The 22815-nt window shown below is 46.5% G+C and overlaps 1 protein-coding gene across 1 annotated transcript in view; it reads right to left on the reverse strand.

The window, feature by feature from the left end:
- Window positions 1–13349: 13349 nt before the first annotated feature.
- The window catches only part of SPDL1 (spindle apparatus coiled-coil protein 1), a 407460-nt gene continuing 397994 nt past the window's right edge, over window positions 13350–22815 (reverse strand). The window contains exon 12 of the mRNA XM_063928265.1: window positions 13350–14171. Within this exon, the coding sequence (XP_063784335.1) occupies window positions 14024–14171 (148 nt within the window). The 3' untranslated portion in view covers window positions 13350–14023. The remainder of the gene's footprint in view (window positions 14172–22815) is intronic.

A 22815-nucleotide genomic window follows, 5' to 3' on the forward strand; every position in this document is an offset into this window, starting at 1 on the left:
TTATTCTAATAATGTTATACTCAAAACTCTAGACACTTCTCCGCAGCTGTTGTTCATTTTATGCCACATAGTAGTGCCCTAGTTCATTATGTAAAATTGAAGGGCTGCAAGTACACATTATACAACATAGGGGTACATGCAATTCACGGCGAATCGCGGCAAATTATCGCCGTTTTTTAATTCGACAGGTGAATTCCGGCAGGTGGCTGCCGGAATTCACCATATTCAATGAAAAACGGATTCGACAGTCCCGCGGGCGAAAATCGGCCGATTTGCCGGATTTTGCTGCGATTTAAAAAAAACGTGAAAAACACGAAAAAAAAAATGGCGTGGGGTCCCCCCTCCAAAGCATAACCAGCCTCGGGCTCTTCGAGCTGGTCCTGGTTCTAAAAATGCGGGGAAAAATTGGGCAGGGATCCCCCGTATTTTTAAAACCAGCACCGGGCTCTGCGCCTGGTGCTGGTGCAAAAAATACGGGGGACAAAACGAGTAGGGGTCCCCCGTATTTTTCACACCAGCATCGGGCTCCACTAGCTGGACAGATAATGCCACAGCCGGGGGTCACTTTTATACAGTGCCCTGCGGCCGTGGCATTAAATATCCAACTAGTCACCCCTGGCCGGGGTACCCTGGGGGAGTGGGGACCCCTTCAATCAAGGGGTCCCCCCCCAGCCACCCAAGGGCCAGGGGTGAAACCCGAGGCTGTCCCCCCCCATCCAAAGGCTGCGGATGGGAGGCTGATAGCCTGGAGTAAAATGACAAGAATATTGTTTTTTCCAGCAGTACTACAAGTCCCAGCAAGCCTCCCCCGCAAGCTGGTACTTGGCGAACCACAAGTACCAGCATGCGGGAGAAAACCGGGCCCGCTGGTACCTGTAGTTCTACTGGAAAAAAAATACCCAAATAAAAACAGGACACACACCGTGACAAGTAAAACTTTATTACACACTGCCGACACACACATACTTACCTATGTTGACACGCCGACTGCCACGGTCTCCGACGATACCTGTGAAAACAATTATACTCACCTGCCAGCGTCCAGAGGTACATCCACGTCCAGAGATAATCCACGAACTTGTTAAAAAAAAAAACGAACACCCGTTCCATGCCGGACTGAAAGGGGTCCCATGCTTTCACATGAGACCCCTTTCCACGAATGCCGGGACATCACGTGACTCCTGTCACTGAAGTCCCTTCAGCCAATCAGGAAGCGCTACTTCCGTGGCGCTCACCTGATTGGCTGTGCGCTGTCTGAGCTGTCAGACAGCGCATCGCAAAGCCGCTCCATTAATTTCAATGGTGGGAACTTTGCCGTCAGCGGTGGGGTTACCCGCGGTCAGCCGCTGACCGGCGGGTGACCTCACCGCTAGCCGCTAAGTTCCCACCATTGAATATAATGGACGGAGCTGCGCGATGCGCTGTCTGAGTTCAGACAGCGCACAGCCAATCAGGTGAGCGCAACGAAGTTGCGCTTCCTGATTGGCTTTAGAGACCTTTCTGTGACAGCTGTCACTGACAGGTCTCATTCGTGGAAAGGGGTCTCATGTGTCAGCATGGGACCCCTTTCAGTCCAGGTGGTCCGGGTGTTCGTTTTCTTTTTTTTGCCAAGTCCGTGGATTTATCTCTGGACCGTGGCTGAGGTGAGTATATTGATCTTTTCTTTTCAGGTATCCGTGGATTCTACATGGAGAAGAGGACCGATGTCGGCGTGTGAACATAGGTAAGTATGTGTGTGTCGGCAGTGTGTAATAAAGTTTTACTGTCACGGTGTCTGTGTACTGTTTTTATTTGGGTATTTTTTCCCCAGTAGAACTACAGGTACCAGCGGGCCCGTTTTTCTCCCGCATGCTGGTACTTGTGGTTCTCCAAGTACCAGCTTGCGGGGGAGGCTTGCTGGGACTTGTAGTTCTTCTGGAAAAAACAATATCCTGTCATTTTACTCAAGGCTATCAGCCTCCCATCCGCAGCCCTTGGATGGGGGGGGGACAGCCTCGGGCTTCACCCCTGGCCCTTGGGTGGCTGGGGGGGACCCCTTGATTGAAGGGGTCCCCACTCCCCCAGGGTACCCCGGCCAGGGGTGACTAGTTGGATATTTAATGCCATGGCCGCAGGGCACTGTATAAAAGAGACCCCCGGCTGTGGCATTATCTGTCCAGCTAGTGGAGCCCGATGCTGGTGTGAAAAATACGGGGGACCCCTGCTCATTTTGTCCCCCGTATTCTTTGCACCAGCACCAGGCGCAGAGCCCGGTGATGGTTTTAAAAATACGGGGGATCCCTGCCCAATTTTTCCCCGCATTTTTAGAACCAGGACCAGCTCGAAGAGCCCGAGGCTGGTTATGCTTTGGAGGGGGGGACCCCACGCCATTTTTTTATTTTTATTTTACCGTTCCAGCAATAAAAAAAAAATTAAAAAAAATAATATTTTTAAAAATATATAAATAATACTTGTGCCTCCAAAAAAAAAAAAAAAAAAAAGTACCTAATCCCTTCTAATATAAATAGATATGCTATTCCCAAAAAAAAAAAAACACAAAAAAAAACATGTTTACATTTTTTTTATTGTTTTCACCCTCCAAAGTGTGGCGGATTGAAAATGACGAATTTACTGTCTAAAAGCACTGCTGTCGAATTTCCAAACTTGAATTGAATATGCTTTTGTCGAATTGCAGCACTTGTATCATTGCAGAAAAGTCGAATTTGCAAAAAGTCGAATTTCAAAAAGTCGAATTTTGAAAGTCCGTTTTTTTGACGGAAAGCACTGAATTGCATTGACAAATTTTTTTTTTTGGCGAAAATGACCCGAAATTCGACAATTTCGGGAATTCGACCGCAATTGCATATACCCCATAGTATCCCCACCATTATGACATGCAGTGACCCCAGTTCTTATAATGTTATTTATATAACACTTTTCTCCTAATAGGACTCAAAGTGCTTTACATTTGCCTTTACAGTACAAACTACAAAACAAGTTTAACAAGGGACTTTAGTGAAATGCTTGGGTGAACAGTTAAGTCTTTAGTCAACAGCATTTTTGAAGGATTCTAGTGCAGAGGCTGCTGGAATTGTGCAGGGAAGGGAGTTCCATAGAGTCAGAGCCACAAAGATGAAAGCTTGACATCCCAAAAAAATTCAAAGAGATTTTAGGTAGTTAACAAAAGTTATTTTTAACCTTATACCAGTTTTATTTTTAATGGCAATATTCGTAAAACGGATAAGCCAAAACCAGAATGTTTTGTTTTCCAGCAGTCAGTTCAATTCTGCTCGTGGAAAATAATATCTTTATTTCTCAGATTTAAAAGCCTGTCATGCACTTATTGATCCTGATGACCAATTTCAGCTATACAGTAGCTCTCAAACATTCATATTAAAAAAACAAAAGAAAACGGTAATAACGTACTTACTTAATCTTTAGTGTGGATTGCTTGGACGCAGGGCGACCAGTTTTGGTAGCATCATAAAGGACAAAAAGCGAGTCAGACTTCCTGTGATGAGCAGTCTTTTACGTAAATCTTCAATGCCCTCACAACATCTAGGGACTTTGGAGCAACAGAACTGTCGGATAACACTGGTACCACAATAGGGTGATTTACGTGAAATGCAGATACCACTTTCGGCAAAAACTGTGGGCAAGTCCTGCGCTCTGCCCTATCCTCGTGAAACATCAAGTACGGGCTCTTATAGGGTCAGGACCCCAATTCTGACACCCATCTTGCAGAGGCTAAGGCCAGCAACATGACAGTCTTCCACGTCAGATATTTAAAATCTACCCTACACGAGTTTAAACCAGTCTGACTGGAGAAAGGTCAAGACAACATTGAAATCCCACAGAGCCATGGGAGGAACAACGGGTGGCTGAATGTGAAGAACACCCTTGAAGAAAGTCTGTACTTCTGGCAGTACCGCTAGTTGTTTCTGGAAGAAGATAGAGAGCCGAAATCTGAACTTTGATGGAGCCTAATCGTAGGCCCTTATCCACTCCTGCTTGCAGGAAAAGTAGAAATCTGCTCAGACGAAATTCCACAGGGGAATATTTTTTACTCTCGCACCAAGAAACATTTTTTTCCCAAATACAGTGGTAATGTTTGGATGTGATCACTTTACGGGCCTGGACCATAGTTAAAATAACCTTGGATGGGAGACCTTTTTTTTAGTTAAAATCTCCCTCTCAACATCCAAGCCATCAAACGCAGCTGCTGTAAGTCTGGATAGACAAACGGTCCTGGTTGAAGAACGACCTTGAGAAGCAGCAAAAGCCAGGGTTCCTCCAGAGACAAGGTCAGGAGGTCCGCATACCAGGTCCGTCGAGGCCAATCTGGGGCAATTAGAATTGCCTGAACTCTTTCCTTTTTGAGTCTTTTTAGAATGAGAGTAATTGGAGGAAACAGGTACACGAACTGGATAAGTCCACTGTGTCATCAGCGCGTCCACCGCGATCGCCTGCGGGTCCCTCATTCTCGAACAGTAACGACTCCACTGGTGAATCAGTTGTTGAAATACTTGAGGGTGAAGGCCCCATTCCCTCAGATGGAAGTCGTGCCTGCTTAGGAAGTCCGCTTCCCAGTTGTCCACACCCGGAATGAATATGGGCGAGATGGCACTCGCGTTCGCTTCCACCCAGAGAAGTATCCTGGACAACTCTTGCATTACGGCCCTGCTTCTTGTTCCTCCTTGTCTGATGATGAATGCCACTGCCGTGGCGTTGTACAACTGCACCTGGATGGCCCGATTCCAAAGGAGGTAGGAGGCCTGCAGGAAAGCACTGTAAATTGCCCTGAGTTGTTGATTGTAAGTGCAGATTCCTGACTTGACCATTTCCCCTGGAACTGGGTCCCTTGGGTCACAGCACCCCAACCCCGGAGGCTGGCATCCGTTGTTAGCAGAGTCCAAGACTGGGTATTGAAACTCCAACCCTCCACTAGATGGGAGACTTGTAGCCTCCACAACACGGAGATCCTTGCTTTTGGCGACAGAGTTATACTCTGGTGCATGTGAGATCCTGACCACTTGTCCAACAGATCCAGTTGGAACGGCCGTGCATGGAACCTGCCATACCGAATTGCCTCGTAGGAGGCTACCATCTTGCCCAGCAAGTTTTAGCACCAATCGGACCATAGACTGAATAGTCAAGGCCTTGTCCATTGGAAGGTACACCTTCTAAGACACTGTATCCAGGATCATCCCCAGGAACTGAATTCTCTGAGACAGTTTCAGGTGTGATTTCCTGAAATTTAGGATCCAACCTTGAACCATAAGCAGATGAGTAGTCAAGTCAATGCTGTACAGCAGCTGTTCTCTGGACACCACCTTCATCAGGAGACGTCCAAGTACAGGACTATGTTTACACCCATCATGCGTAATTGCATCATCTCTGCCATGACTTTCGTGAATACCCTTGGAGCCGTGGAGAGACCAAAGGGTAAGACCTGAAACTGGAAATGTTGGTCCAGTACAGCGAACCGGAGGAATGCTTGATGAAGGGTCCAGATTGGGATGTGCAAGTATGCATCCTTGATATCCAGGGATACTAGAAACTCCCCCTCCTCCAGACCTGATATCCCTGTCTTAGAGATTCCATCTTGAATTTGAACACCCGAAGATAAGGGTTCAGGGATTTGAGGTTCAGGATTGGCCGAACAGAGCCATCCGGCTTCGGGACTACAAAGAGACTTGAGTAAAATCCCTTTGTGTGTAATAGAGGAGGTACTGGAACAATAACTCCCATTGAAAGCAGTTTTTGAATGGCTTCTTGCGAGGTAACTCTTGCTACAGGTGAAGCTGGTAAGGAACTAAGTATCATTAACGGCTGTACCACTGCTATGGCGGTATCAGCTCGTAGAGCCCTGTGGTTGCGACAATGGTGAGCGGATGCTCACCAGAAAGGTGTGGAGAACATTCCTTTTACAGGTGATGCCTAGTTTGGGGAAGAACAGAACAAGTGGATATTTCAGGCAACAGAGGGAAAAGGGCCCTAATGTGCACACCTTAATTAGGTAGTGAGGTGCTACTCTGCTTGAGACTTCGTAAAGTGTACAGAGGGAAAAGGTAGCAGGTGCACTATCTCACAGTAGCTCAACCTGTAGTAACCAGAGGCACTTAGCATATTCCTGGCCAGGGCTATGAGCTTACCCACCGTATCAAGGTAGCCTCTCATTGGGTAAGTCCCTAACACTAACTATAGGGGTTCAGGTCTGGGGGGCAGGACACCCCAGAGCCACCCAGCCAGACAACCCCAGGGCATCGCAGTAGTGATAAAAATATAGGGTTAAAGAGGTAGGAGCAGCTGCTGCTGCATGTGCGAATAATGTGAGCAGTAAAGGAAAATTATGTGAAGGTATTACATATATATAAAACAAACTATAAGTGCCATGGAGTGATGAAATAGTGTTAAATTGCGATGCCCCAGGGACACCCAGCCACGTTAGGCACAGGGAGCCCCGCACCCCAGAGAATTCCCCCCATTATGGACTGCCATATTAAACAAAACGTAGGAGTCTTACCTCAGTGTGCTCATTCCAAATGTAAAGGCTAGAGTGTTGGACTATTTAAAATCAGAGGGGTGGCTGGGGCAGGGTGCTAAATTAGGGTGAAGGTGTCTCCTACCTTCAAAAATGTATGAATACATCAGTTACAGAGGGAAAAGGGCCCTAATTTGCACACCTTAATTATCCTCTTTATTAACCTCTTTAACCCTATATTTTTATCACTCCTGCGATGCCCTGGGGTTGTCTGGCTGGGTGGCTCTGGGGTGTCCAGCTGCTGGAACTTCGAACTAAACCTCCGGATCGTCTTCCACGAAGCCCTATGCAGCAAGGAGACTTTCAGGTAGGTGCTCGCCTTCAACACTTCGCCCACATATGGGCAGAGTCCTGCCGGGATCCTTGGGTGAGGGATCTCATATCCCAAGTACACCGGCTGGAATTTCAGGAACTACCCCCTCTCAGATTCTTCAAGTCAGGCTTACCAGCCTCACTTGTGAAGTTTACAGCATCTTGGATATGTTGCAGTAATGTGATTCTCATCCTGAGGTAGTGTATACAACCCCTTTATAATATTATCAGACCATTTTAACATGGCTCTAGAAATCGAGCCGCAAACTATGGTCGGGCGTTTGGCTACGCCCGCCGAAGTATAAATTGACTTGAGTGTGGTCTCAGTTTACCGATCAGCTGGATTGAGAGAGATAGCCTCAAGTACAGGTAGAACAATTTTAAGTGGCAGCTTGGATACAGACTGATCCAATGTAGGTGGGTTTTCCCAGACTTTCCTATCCTCGGCAGGAAAGGTAAAATAGGATTTTGGTTACCTACCGGTAAATCCTTTTCTCTTACGTCCCAGAGGATGCTGGGGTCCACATTAGTACCATGGGGTATAGACGGGTCCACCAGGAGCCATTGGCACTTTAAGAGTTTGAGAGTGTGGGCTGGCTCCTCCCTAAATGCCCCTCCTACCAGACTCAGTCTAGAAACTGTGCTCGATGAGACGGACATCTTTGAGCGAAGGATCACACAGATAGTGGCGAGATTCACACCAGCTCACACACTAGGCAACCCAAGCTAACCAGCCTGAAACATCAGCAACGGCTGAACAGGATTACTTACCAAGTAACAAAACAATACCAAGAACTAAGCAGTACTGAACTAAATAACCACTGCAGGATAACGAAGCGCTGGGCAGGCGCCCAGCATCCTCTACGGACTACGAGAAAAGGATTTACCGGTAGGTAATTAAAAACCTATTTTCTCTTACATCCTAGAGGATGCTGGGGTCCACATTAGTACCATGGGGATGTACTAAAGCTCCCAGAACGGGAGGGAGAGCGCGGAGGCTCCTGCAGAACCAATTGACCAAACTTTAGGTCCTCAGAGGCCAAAGTATCGAACTTGTAAAACTTTGCAAACGTGTTTGACCCAGACCAAGTTGCCGCTCGGCAGAGTTGCACTGCCGAGACACCCCGGGCAGCCGCCCAAGAAGACCCCACCTTCCGAGTAGAGTGGGCTTTAACAGATTTTGGACACGGCAGTCCTGCCATAGAATAAGCATGCTGGATAGTGAACCTAATCCAGCGGGAAATAGTCTGCTTAGAAGCAGGACACCCAATTTCCTTGGGATCATATAGGACAAACAGAGTCCGACTTTCTGTGACGAGAAGTTCTCTTCACATATAACTTCAGAGCCCTTACAACATCTAAGGACTTTGATGTGATTGAAGAGTCAGTAGCCACTGGCACCACAATAGGTTGGTTGATATGAAATGCCGACACAACCTTCGGAAAAAACTGCTGACGTGTCCGGTGCTCAGCTCTATCTTCGTGGAAGATCAAGTAAGGGCTTTTACGGGATAAAACCCCCAATTCGGACACGCGTCTAGCAGAAACTAAGGCCAACAACGTGACCACCTTCCATGTAAGAAATTTGACCTCAACCTCCTGTAGAGACTCAAACCAATCCGACTGGAGGAACTGCAACACCACTTTAAGGTCCCAAGGCGCCGTAGGCGGTAGAAAGGGAGGTTGGATGTGCAGAACTCCCTTCAAAAAAGTCTGAACCTCAGGGAGGGCAGCCAATTGTTTCTGAAAGAAAATGGATAGGGACAAAATCTGGACCTTCACAGATCCTAACCTCAGGCCCATATCCACACCTGCTTGCAGGAAGAGGAGTAAACGTCCGAGTTGAAACTCCACCATAGGAAACTTCTTGGATTCACACTAAGAGACATATTTCTTCCAAATACGATGGTAATGTTTAGACGTTACCCCTTTCCTAGCCTGTATGAGGGTAGGAATGACCTTCTTCGGAATGCACTTCTGAGCAAGTATCAGGCGCTCAACTTCCATGCCGTCAAACGTAACCGCGGTAAGTCTTGATAGGCGAACGGCCCCTGCTGCAGCGGGTCCTCTCAAAGAGGCCTCTGTTCTTCTTGCAGTAGATTCAGAAGGTCCGCGTACCAAGCTCTTCTTGGCCAGTCTGGGGCAATGAGGATCGCATGAACCCTTGTTCTCCTTATGAGCTTTAGGATTCTTGGGATGAGTGGGAGTGGTGGAAACACGTACACTGACTGGAACACCCACAGAGACACCAGGGCGTCTACTGCCACTGCCTGTGGGTCCCTCAACCGGGAACAATAACGCTGAAGCTTCTTGTTGAGACGAGAGGCCATCATGTCTATTTGGGGTAATCCCCAATACTCCCGGAATGAAGATGGCTGACAGCGCCAACGCGTGTTTCTGTCCAGAGGAGCATTCTTGTCACCTCTGACATTGTCGCTCTGCTCTTCGTTCCGCCTTGTCGGTTTATGTAAGCCACTGTTGTTACGTTGCCCGACTGCACTTGAATGGCCCGATTTCTTAGAAGAGGGGCCGCCTGAAGAAGACCGTTATTGACGGCTCTTAGTTCCAGGATGTTGATGGGCAGGCTGGCTTCCAGGCTTGACTACTGTCCTTGGAAGGTTACTCCTTGAGTGACTGCTCCCCAGCCCCGAAGGGCTCGCATCCGTGGTTAGAAGGACCCATTCCTGAATCCCGAACCTGCGGCCCTCCAGAAGGTGAGGTAATTGTAAACCACCAGAGGAGCGAAATCCTGGCCCTCTGTGACAGATGAATTCTCTGGTGCATGTGGAGATGAGATCCCGACCACTTGCCCAGGAGATCCAGTTGGAAGGTCCGAGCGTGGAACCTCCCATACTGGAGAGCCTCGTAAGAGGCCACCATCTCTCCCAATAGGCAAATGCATTGATGAACCGACACCCGGGCTGGCTTCAGGACATCCCGGACCATAGCTTGTATCACCAGCGCCTTTTACTGAGGAAGAAATACCTTCTGCACTTCCGAATTCAGGATCATTCCCAGAAAGGACAACCTCTGGGTTGGTTCCAAATGTGACTTTGGAAGGTTCAGAATTCAACCATGACTCTCGAGGAGGCGTGTTGTGAGAACAATGGACTGCAGCAGCTTCTCCTTGGACGATACCTTTATCAGCAGATCAACCAGATATGGAATGATGTTCACCCCTTGTTTGCGGAGGAGAATCATAATTTCTGCCATCACCTTGGTAAACACCCTTGGTGCTGTGCAGCGGCCGAATGGCAGGGCCTGGAACTGGAAATGACAGTTCAGCAAAGCGAAACTGCGATCAGCCTGATGCGGCAGCCAGATCAGAATGTGGAGGTACGCATCCTTGATATCTAGGGATACCAGGAATTCTCCCTCTTCCAGACCGGATATCACCACCCTGAGAGACTCCATCTTGAACTCCTTTAGAAAGGGGTTCAATGACTTTAGGTTCAGAATGGGCCTGACCGAACCATCCGGTTTCGGTACCACGAAAAGGTTCGAATAGTAACCTGTGGCCTGCGCAGGTCTGGTAGGGGGAGCATAGAGGGAGGAGCCAGCCACACTTAAACTCTTAACGTGCCAATGGCTCCTGGTGGACCCGTCTATACCCCATGCTGCTAATGTGGACCCCAGCATCCTCTAGGACGTAAGAGAAAGGAATTTAGTACCCGTTTAGGAGTAAAATTTTTTGTCAGGATTTATCCACGCTTCATTGTAATTCCTTAGAAACAGGGAAGGTTGCAGAGGACTTTGGTTTCATGTTAAAAAACAATACCTCTGCTGGTTCTGCTTCCTTATCTGGAATGTTGAGAAACTCCCTAGTAGCATAAATCAGGGCCTCAACTCCTGGGGACAAGAAATTATCCTCATCCACCTCTAATTCTCCCTCATCTAACTCTGGTAATTCAGAGAGAGTCAGACTGCAATATCTGTGGGAGAGTGCGTTTATGAGAGACCAACAGGGGGGCTGAGGCGCTTGTCTGTGGTCGGCAGTAGTTAACTTGAGTGTCCATAGACTGTTTCATGGTTTGCCTTTCTTGCTTAGCCGTAGCCAACTCTGAATTTGTGTTAGTAATCATGGATTTAAAGGATTCCTGCATATTATTACCCTGTGAAGGTACAGAGCATTGGGTACATATTAGAGACCCCTGTGAGGAAGTTGTAAACCTATTCTTACATGAAGTACACAGACTTATTTTCAGACATGCTGCAGCAGAAATCACAGAGATAATGAGAAAACACAGTGCAGTATTAGTGAAACAGCACACTTATCCAAGACAACCCCAAATGGAGTGACACAGAGGATTGGTACCAGCACACAAACCTCAGATCAGAGCTCTGCTGGGGGGGGGGGGGGGTGTGTGTGTGTGTGTATATATATATATATATATATATATATATATATATATATATATATATATAGATCACACACACACATACATACATGTGTGTGTGTAATTTACCTTACAGCAATATAACCGCTGACTATACAGTATGCTCCCCTGGTACCAGTACAACTGGTGATTCAGTGGGTTCTACGGAGGAGCATTCTCCGCATGCAGCCTGTACACAGCAGCAGCAGGAAATTGCGCCCTTTGCTTCTGGTCCCGCTCTCCAGAAAGCCCCACCCCCTCAATGGCGCGCGGTCCCTCTGTTAGTTATATTGGCATCACTCCAGCGCTTTTTAAAAAAAAAATGTATCGCCAGTGTGGGTACGCCGCAGGCACAGCATCCCGTAACCCTTCATGCCGCCATGTTTACCGGGGACCCGCTAACCGGTGTCTGTACTCCTCGCACCTTCGGCATCTGTTAGGGGTGGCGGCATGCTACCGGTGTTGGCTCACACCCTGGGGCATGAGAAACATCTCCTCAGGAGCTCAGTGTCCTGTCAGCGGAGATACAAACAATTAACTCAAAGGAAGTTGGTTCGGTCCCCCCCATAAGTCCCACGATGCAGGCAGACTGGTTGCCAATCAGTGTGCCTGAAAACAACAAACTAATACAAATTCCTGAAGAAAACTCTCTGGAGAGCAACAGAATGCACCCGACTCCTTGAGCACATTTTTCTAAACGGAGTCTGCAGGAGGGGCATAGAGGGGAGGAGCCAGCACACACTAATTCTTTCTTAAAGTGCCAGGCTCCAGTGGTCCCAATCTATACCCCCATGGTAACTACATTTCCCAGTATCCACTTGTTAGAGAAACAAACATTTTAATAAAGACACAAACATTTCCTTTCAGCCTTTTATTTTATGCTTATCTGTTCACATTGTCAGAAGACCACCTGTAAAAATAAGTACTTGAGGAGACCACATCATTGACCAATGACTTGCCGCAGAATGGGTAAGTGCCACGGCACAATCTGGAGAGAAGGTGCAGAGTCTACAAGCACTTGGAGCACAAGTAGGTGGTCAACGCATCCATCTATATTGGTTTAAATTGTATATTTGGGGAAGAAAGCGTCCAACTCTAACTTCTTCCTACACTTAAACGATTACCCACCCAGTTGGTCCTGCTAGTAACGGTTGAAAGAGTTTTCGTTCAAGTGGGGAAAATGGCTGATTGTTTGCTTCCACACAACAGTAGATTATCGTTTACACCAGCCAAACAATTGGAACCTGAATTGTTAAGTGTATGGCCACATGTACCAGTATAGTTTACAGACAAAAAATATTAATCTGAAAGAATGATACAAACTGAACAATGTCCAACATTAGATTTTATTCACACAGGCAGCTCAGTTCAACTTATAAGAGAGGCATTATAAAAGCTATGGGGTATACATCAATGATAAAAAGGCAACAAAAGTCACAGTGACAAATAAAACAAGGTTGAGGAAACATGGCTACAGAAGGTTTGCTTTTGACAGACCAGCAAAACAAAATACCATGTAAAAAAGATCTAAAGGGGTTTACATTACAATTACACAAATACTTTATTAACATTAAAAACAAAGAAAACATTTATAGAAACACCATTACAATGTTTTGGAGAATGCTGCTCTTTTATCATTAATAGCGGTAGATAATTTGCATTATCTTATAAGTTTTCCTCCTGGTACATACAGCAGCAAAGAGAGTGGATATTCACAGCATACCAGTATTTTGTTTGTTTTATTTGCAGAAACTACATAAAAAGGAATGACCATGACACACAAAACTATGTGGATATTATAAGAAAGAACATTTACAATATACTGTAGATATTAACTTTAAATTAAGAGTTCACTTACATAAATCCAAAGGAAACTCAGGTGTCTTAGGAGTATGCTGTATAAAATACAAGACACGAGGGCAAGCACATTCAGGGCAGGAATCAATTAGCAGAGTTCTGGCGGTCTCGCAGTAGTACGATTCTTGTTTGCAGCCTGTGGCACCCCAAGCAGAATAAGCCTACCATAACTTTCTAGAACAGTGATGGGGAACCTTTGGCACTCCATTTGTTGTTGAACTACACATCCCAGCATGCCCTGCTACAGTTTTAGCATGGCCAAATTGCAAAACTGTAGTAGGGCATGCTGGGATGTTAGTTCAACAACAGCTGGAGTGTCAAAGGTTCCCAATCACTGGTCTAGACGCTCAAGTGTAATTGAATCTGGCCCTTACAGTTGTACAGGTAATTCAATTCCCAGGGATGAGCAGTTGTGGTACTCTGCTGCTCTCATCCCTGAAAACTATGTTACAGCAGAATCTTACATTTTCCTATACACCTCTATATGGTGTGTAGAACAAACTGTGTTCCTGCTGGTGAAACACTTGGAATACGCACACTCCAAGACTGTAGCGACCAAATAAATGCCCCAATGTTTACTAAATCAAAAGTAGTGTTTACTATTCGCTTTATAAACAAAACTAGTTAGGAAGATGTAACATATACCGCATCATACACAATGCACTATAGATGACCTTGCCTCCAGTGGTCAGCACTCATCCTTACTGCTGATTCAGCTGCATCCAGTCAGCAATAAACTAGGAAAAATAGTCAAAAAGTCAGATAAAAAGAGAAATGACCACCCAGATGCTGGATATCAGCCATAGTTTCTCTTGAACCGAATGTATATTAAGCTTTTAGGGCTTGTCCTGCACTGCACAATGGTAACTCCACTAATAGGACCCAACAGCCATATGTAATTATATGTCTATAATATTATTAAATATAAAAAAATATAAAACCTGCAAAGAATGTGTTATTGCTGTGGACATTGTGTCACTGCAGAAGGTTTGGAAGACACATGTAGAATAGGAAGAGCTGTGCGCCTTGATTTTCTCTCACACTTTCTGAAGTCTGTATCCTGAGTCTTTGCTGGTCCAAATTTCCACTCCTCAGCAGATGACCTACAGGTAAACAGTCATTCTAATTTCATTAACATTCAAACAGGCTGTAGCCGATTCTGAGATTAAGGGCCGAAAATACATGTCTCACCATCCAGTCGATTTTAATACCATGAACAGTTTATTATGGGCCATATAAATCACATTTAAGAGAACTGTTCCCTATGATCTTATATTTCTCTATCGTCCTAGTGGATGCTGGGGTTCCTGAAAGGACCATGGGGAATAGCGGCTCCGCAGGAGACAGGGCACAAAAAGTAAAGCTTTAGGATCAGGTGGTGTGCACTGGCTCCTCCCCCTATGACCCTCCTCCAAGCCTCAGTTAGATTTTTGTGCCCGGCCGAGAAGGGTGCAATCTAGGTGGCTCTCCTAAAGAGCTGCTTAGAAAAGTTTAGCTTAGGTTTTTTATTTTACAGTGAGTCCTGCTGACAACAGGATCACTGCAACGAGGGACTTAGGGGAGAAGAAGTGAACTCACCTGCGTGCAGGATGGATTGGCTTCTTGGCTACTGGACATTAGCTCCAGAGGGACGATCACAGGTACAGCCTGGATGGTCACCGGAGCCTCGCCGCCGGCCCCCTTGCAGATGCTGAAACGAGAAGAGGTCCAGAATCGGCGGCAGAAGACTCCTCAGTCTTCTTAAGGTAGCGCACAGCACTGCAGCTGTGCGCCATTTTCCTCTCAGCACACTTCACACGGCAGTCACTGAGGGTGCAGGGCGCTGGGAGGGGGGCGCCCTGGGAGGCAAATGAAAACCTTTTTTGGCTAAAAATACCTCACATATAGCCTCCGGGGGCTATATGGAGATATTTAACCCCTGCCAGAATCCGTTAAGAGCGGGAGACGAGGCCGCCGAAAAAGGGGCGGGGCCTATCTCCTCAGCACACAGCGCCATTTTCCCTCACAGAAAGGCTGGAGGGAAGGCTCCCAGGCTCTCCCCTGCACTGCACTACAGAAACAGGGTTAAAACAGAGAGGGGGGGCACTAATTTGGCGTTAGAAATATATAAAAAAGATGCTATAAGGGAAAACACTTATATAAGGTTGTCCCTATATAATTATAGCGTTTTTGGTGTGTGCTGGCAAACTCTCCCTCTGTCTCTCCAAAGGGCTAGTAGGTCCTGTCCTCTATCAGAGCATTCCCTGTGTGTGTGCTGTGTGTCGGTACGTGTGTGTCGACATGTATGAGGACGATGTTGGTGAGGAGGCGGAGCAATTGCCTGTAATGGTGATGTCACTCTCTAGGGAGTCGACACCGGAATGGATGGCTTATTTAGGGAATTACGTGATAATGTCAACACGCGCCAAGGTCGGTTGACGACATGAGACGGCCGACAAACAATTAGTACCGGTCCAGACGTCTCAAAAACACCGTCAGGGGTTTTAAAACGCCCGTTTACTTTAGTCGGTCGACACAGACACAGACAGGGACACTGAATCCAGTGTCGACGGTGAATAAACAAACGTATTCCTTATTAGGGCCACACGTTAAGGGCAATGAAGGAGGTGTTACATATTTCTGATACTACAAGTACCACAAAAGAGGGTATTATGTGGGATGTGAAAAAACTACCGTAGTTTTTCCTGAATCAGATAAATTAAATGAAGTGTGTGATGATGCGTGGGTTCCTCCCGATAGAAAATATGGGCGGTATACCCTTTCCCGCCAGAAGTTAGGGCGCGTTGGGAAACACCCCTTAGGGTGGATAAGGCGCTCACACGCTTATCAGAACAAGTGGCGGTACCGTCTATAGATAGGGCCGTCCTCAAGGAGCCAGCTGACAGGAGGCTGGAAAAATATCATAAAAAGTATATACACACATACTGGTGTTATACTGCGACCAGCGATCGCCTCAGCCTGGATGTGCAGAGCTGGGGTGGCTTGGTCGGATTCCCTGACTAAAAATATTGATACCCTTGACAGGGACAGTATTTTATTGACTATAGAGCATTTAAAGGATGTATTTCTATATATGCGAGATGCACAGAGGGATATTTGCACTCTGGCATCAAGAGTAAGTGCGATGTCCATATCTGCCAGAAGATGTTTATGGACACGACAGTGGTCAGGTGATGCAGATTCCAAACGGCACAAAGGTGTATTGCCGTATAAAGGAAGAGGAGTTATTTGGGGTCGGTCCATCGGACCTGGTGGCCACGGCAACTGCTGGAAAATCCACCGTTTTTACCCTAAGTCACATCTCTGCAGAAAAAGACACCGTCTTTTCAGCTTCAGTCCTTTCGTCCCTATAAGAGTCATATCTGCCCAGGGATAGAGGAAAGGGAAGAAGACTGCAGCAGGCAGCCCATTCCCAGGAACAGAAGCGTTCCACCGCTTCTGACAAGCTCTCAGCATGACGCTGAGACCGTACAGGACCCCTGGATCCTACAAGTAGTATCCCAGGGGTACAGTTTGGAATGTCGAGACGTTTCCCCTGCGCAGGCTCCTGAAGTCTGCTTTACCAAGGTCTCCCTCCGACAAGGAGGCAGTATGGGAAAAAATTCACGAGCTGTATTCCCAGCAGGTGATAATTAAATTACCCCTCCTACAACAAGAAAAGGGGGTATTATTCCACACTATATTGTGGTACTGAAGCCAGAAGGCTAGGTGAGACCTATTCTAAATCTAAAAAAATTTGAACACTTACAAAGGTTCAAATCAAGATGGAGTCACTCAGAGCAGTGATAACGAACCGGGAAGAAGGGGACTATCTGGTGTCCCGAGACATCAGGGATGCTTACCTCCATGTCCCAAATTTGCCCTTATCACTAAGGGTACCTCAGGTTCGTGGTACAGAACTGTCACTATCAGTTTCAGACGCTGCCGTTTGGATTGTCTACGGCACCCCGGGTCTTTACCAAGGTAATGGCCGAAATGATGGTTCTTCTTCGAAGAAAAGGCGTCTTAATTATCCCTTACTTGGACGATCTCCTGATAAGGGCAAAGTCCAGGGAACAGTTGGAGGTCGGAGTAGCACTATCTCGGATACTGTTACAACAGCAGGGGTGGATTCTAAATATTCCAAAATCGCAGCTGATCCCGACAACAAGTCTCCTGTGCTTAGGGATGATTCTGGACACAGTCCAGAAAAAGGTGTTTCTCCCGGAAGAGAAAGCCAGGGAGTTATCCGAGCTAGTCAGGAACCTCCTAAAATCAGTGCATCATTGCACAAGGGCCATGGTAAAAAAATGGTGACTTCCTTCGAAGCAATTCCAGTCGGCAGATTTCATGCAAGAACTTTTCAGTGGGATCTGCTGGACAAATGGTCCGGATCGCATCTTCAGATGCATCAGCGGATAACCCTATATCCAAGGACAAGGGTGTCTCTCCTGTGGTGGTTACAGAGTGCTCATCTTCTAGAGGGCCGCAGATTCGGCATTCAGTTTTGGATGTTGGTGACCACGGAGGCCAGCCCGAGAGGCTGGGGAGCAGTCACACAAGGAAAAAATTTCCAGGGAGTGTGATCAAGTCTGGAGATTTTTCTCCACATAAATATAGCTAAGGGTAAATTTATAATGCTCTAAGCTTAGCAAGACCTCTGCTTCAAGGTCAGCCGGTATTGATCCAGTGGGATAAAACATCACGGCAGTCGCCCACGTAAATAGACAGGGCGGCACAAGAAGCAGGAGGGCAGTGGCAAAAACTGCAAGGACTTTTCGCTGGGCGGAAAATCATGTGATAGCACTGTCAGCAGTGTTTCATTCCGGGAATGGAAACTGGGAAGCAGACTTCCTCAGTAGGCACGACCTCCACCCGGCAGAGTGGGAACTTCATGGGGAAGTTTTCCACATAATTGTAAACCGAGGTGGACATGATGGCGTCCCGTCTGAACAAAAAACGGGACAGGTATTGCGCCAGGTTAAGAGACCCTCAGGCAATAGCTGTGGACGTTCTGGTAACACCGTGGGTGTACCAGTCGGTGTCTGTGTTCCATCCTCTGCTTTTCATACCTAAGGTACTGAGAATTATAAGACGTAGAGGAGTAAGAACTATACTCATGGCTCCGGATTGGCCAAGAAGGACTTGGTACCCGGAACTTCAAGAGATGCTCACAGAGGACTTATGGCCTCTGCCGCTAAGAAGGGACTTGTTTCAGCAAGTACCATGTCTGTTCCAAGACTTACCGCAGCTGCGTTTGACGGCATGGCGGTGGAACGCCGGATCCTAAGGGAAAAGGCATTCAGGAAGAGGTCATTCCTACCCTGGTCAAAGCCAGAAAGGAGGTGACCGCACAACATTATCACCACATGTGGCGAAAATATGTTGCGTGTTGTGAGGCCAGGAAGGCCCCACGAAGAAATTTCAACTCGGTCGATTCCTGCATTTCTTGCAAACAGGAGTGTCTATGGGCCTCAAATTGGGGTCCATTAAGGTTCAAATTTCGGCCCTGTCGATTTTTCTTCCAGAAAGAATTGGCTTCAGTTCCTGAAGTCCAGAAGTTTGTCAAGGGAGTATTGCATATACAACCCCCTTTTGTGCCTCCAGTGGCACTGTGGGATCTCAACGTAGTTCTGGGATTCCTCAAAACACATTGGTTTAAAACCAGTCAAATCTGTGGATTTGAAGCATCTCACATGAAAAGTGAACATGCTCTTGGACCTGGCCTGGACCAGGCGAGTGTCAAATTGGTGGTTTTTTTCTCAAAAAAGCCCATATCTGTTTGTCCATTCGGACAGGGCAGAGCTGCGGACTCGTCCCCAGTTCTCTCCCTAAGGTGGTGTCAGTGTTTCACCTGAACCAGCTTATTGTGGTGTCTTGCGCCTACTAGGGACTTGGAGGACTCCAAGTTGCTAGATGTGGTCAGGGCCCTGAAAATATAGGTTCCAGGACGGCTGGAGTCAGGAAAACTGACTTGCTGTTATCCTGTATGCACCCAACAAACTGGGTGCTCTTGCTTTTAAGCAGACTTTTGCTAGTTGGATGTGTAATACAATTCAGCTTGCACATTCTGTGGCAGGCCTGCCACAGCCAAAATATGTAAATGCCCATTCCACAAGGAAGGCGGGCTCATCTTGGGCGGCTGCCCGAGGGGTCTCGGCTTTACAACTTTGCCGAGCGGCTATTTAGTCAGGGGCAAACACGTTTGTAAAATCCTACAAATTTGATACCCTGGCTAAGGAGGACCTGGAGTTCTCTCATTCGGTGCTGCAGAGTCATCCGCACTCTCCCGCCCGTTTGGGAGCTTTGGTATAATCCCCATGGTCCTTTCAGGAACCCCAGCATCCACTAGGACGATAGAGAAAATAAGAATTTACTTACCGATAATTCTATTTCTCGGAGTCCGTAGTGGATGCTGGGCGCCCATCCCAAGTGCGGATTATCTGCATTACTTGTACATAGTTACAAAAATCGGGTTATTATTGTTGTGAGCCATCTTTTCAGAGGCTCCGCTGTTATCATACTGTTAACTGGGTTCAGATCACAGGTTGTACAGTGTGATTGGTGTGGCTGGTATGAGTCTTACCCGGGATTCATAAATCCTTCCTTATTGTGTACGCTCGTCCGGGCACAGTACCTAACTGAGGCTTGGAGGAGGGTCATAGGGGGAGGAGCCAGTGCACACCACCTGATCCTAAAGCTTTACTTTTTGTGCCCTGTCTCCTGCGGAGCTGCTATTCCCCATGGTCCTTTCAGGAACCCCAGCATCCACTACGGACTCCGAGAAATAGAATTATCGGTAAGTAAATTCTTATTATAAACTGGGTAACGAGCAACAATAATTACAATTATTCAGGCTTAATAAATGGGACTAAGAAAGAATTCATATGTTGTAGTCACTCTGCTTATATAATATTACTTCATAATACCAGCACATCAACATCTCTGTAGCCTGCTCTTATAGAAGCCTATTTATCATTAAATAGTTTGTGAAATATCCCCAGAACAAACCCCTTTCCGTGGGATAAACTACAAATATTAAGTACAGTATTAACTCAACTACCATGGATGGCAGCAGATAGATAATGGGTTATTTCACACCCAATCAACACAGGTTTCAGACTGACCATTTCAAATACAATTTTGAAAAAACATTAATAGTAAATTGTTAAAAAATGTAAGCTTTAAAAGCCATATAATTTCAAAACAGTTGAACATATCATCTTAAGATTTGGAGGTTTTCTTTACACCCATGGCAGCATTTATTATACCAAATATCATCACAATCGGAAATGGTCAGTATGATTGATTTGGTGTGGAATAACCCAAATTTATCTGCTGAATATCTCCATTTCTATAGGTTTCTATAGGGGATGCTAAGCAGTCAGATTCACCAAGCTCTGGAATGCAAAGAACTGCAGAATTTGGTCCCTGCAGTTAACCGCATCTGAAGATTGGGCTAGCCGCTGTAGCGTATGGGCCACATTTCACAAGAACTACTGGGAGAGGGTTCCTTCAGAAGCCTCCCGTGAATGGCCGCTGCATATGTGTGGTCAGATAGAGTTCTTACCATAACATTTATTTTGGCAAGTTTTGCATCATGATTTTAATGTGACAAGTTTGTACTAAGACTGATCTTGACACAAAATGCCAGTCCATGATCTGGAAAAACCCATCATCACCAAGAAGGAAGAAAGCATGTCAGAGCAAATCCAAATTCAAAGCCATGTTAATTGTTTTCCTAGATATCAATGATGTTATTTCTGAAGACTGGGTAGCAAAATGTGCAACAGTGAATTAACATTACCACAAACATGTTATTGAAACTTTACTGCAAAGAATCAAAAGAAAGCCAGAGTTGTGGAAAAATGGTTTCATCCTCCATCAGGACAATGCACCAGCCCACACAGCTCTCTATGTGACACATTGTTGGCCGAGAAACACATTGCAGTGCTAGAACACCTTCCGTACTGGCCAGACCCAGCACCGTGTGACTTTTCTTTTCCCTAAAGTCAAAGCTGTACTCAAGGAAACCTGTTTTGCATCACAATGTAGGTGTGTCCTGGTTCTTCACATACAGTCAAAATCAGGTTGGGTGCGATATTTCGGCAAGTGAAATCCCAACGGTCAGGATGCAGATAGTGGCATCCCAACAGATATTTATAAGTATTTTATGTTTACCTCTAATCCCACAGCCTAACCCTAATATACCCCACTCCCCCTTCCTACGCTGCCTAACGCACCCCAGAGTGCCTAACTAGAGACCCAGCACTTACAGATGGGATTCTGAACGTCGTGATGCCGCTGTTGGTATACCGACTGCATCCCATAAAAATCTTGGTGATCTAAACGTCTGGTATGAGTCACCTGTCTTGAAAGTAATTTGTGCAACACTGTGGAGCCTGTGAGACTGAAGCCAGAGACATTACCGTATAATCACAGTGAAGCTAGCATCAGGCAGGCAACAATAAAATATGTGATTGGTGAGTAGGAATGATGTGATTACGCCATATGGCTTCTAGAACATGTAATAATAAGATTTTACTTACCAGTAAATCTATTTCTCGTAGTCCTTGAGGATGCTGGGACTACGTAAGGACCATGGGGAATAGAAGGGCTCCGCAGGAGATAGGGCACTTTAAGAAAGCTTTGGACTCTGGGTGTGCACTGGCTCCTCCCTCTATGCCCCTCCTCCAAACCTCAGTTAGGGAAACTGTGCCCAGAGGAGATGGACAGTACGAGGAAGGATTTTTGTAAATCTAAGGGCGAGATCCATACCAGCCACACCAATCACACCATATAACTTGTGATAAACTTACCCAGTTAACAGTATGAACAACAACATAGCCACGGTTCAACCGAAAAACTATAACATAACCCTTATGTAAGCAAAAACTATATACAAGTCTTGCAGAAGAAGTCCGCACTTGGGACGGGCGCCCAGCATCCTCTACGGACTACGAGAAATAGATTTACCGGTAAGTAAAATCTTATTTTCTCTAACGTCCTTGAGGATGCTGGGACTCCGTAAGGACCATGGGGATTATACCAAAGCTCCCAAACGGGCGGGAGAGTGCGGATGACTCTGCAGCACCGATTGAGCAAACAGGAGGTCCTCCTCAGCCAGGGTATCAAACTTATAGAACTTTGCAAAGGTGTTTGTCCACGACCAAGTAGCTGCTCGGCACAACTGTAATGCCGAGACCCCTCGGGCAGCCGCCCAAGAAGAGCCCACTTTCCTAGTGGAGTGGGCCTTAACCGATTTCGGTAACGGCAATCCTGCCGTAGAATGCGCCTCCTGAATCGTGTTACAGATCCAGCGAGCAATAGTCTGCTTTGAAGCAGGAGCGCCAACCTTGTTGGCCCCATACAGAACGAACAAAGCTTCAGTCTTCCTGATTCTAGCCTTTCTGGTCACATAAATCTTCAAAGCCCTGACTACATCCAGGGACTCGGAATCCACTAAGTCCCGTGTAGCCACAGGCACTACAATAGGTTGGTTGACATGAAAAGATGAGACCACTTTTGGCAGAAAGTGAGGGCGAGTCCTCAACTCTGCCCTATCCACGTGAAAAACCAAGTATGGGCTTTTATGTGATAAAGCCGCCAATTCGGAAACACGTCTTGCCGAAGCTAATGCCAACAACATTACCACTTTCCACGTGAGGTATTTCAACTCCACAGTTTTGAGTGGTTCAAACCAAGGTGACTTGAGGAAACGTAACACCACGTTAAGATCCCAAGGAACCACCGGAGGCACAAAGGGAG

Source organism: Pseudophryne corroboree, chromosome 6, assembly GCF_028390025.1.
Source record: "Pseudophryne corroboree isolate aPseCor3 chromosome 6, aPseCor3.hap2, whole genome shotgun sequence".
NCBI lineage: Eukaryota > Metazoa > Chordata > Amphibia > Anura > Myobatrachidae > Pseudophryne > Pseudophryne corroboree.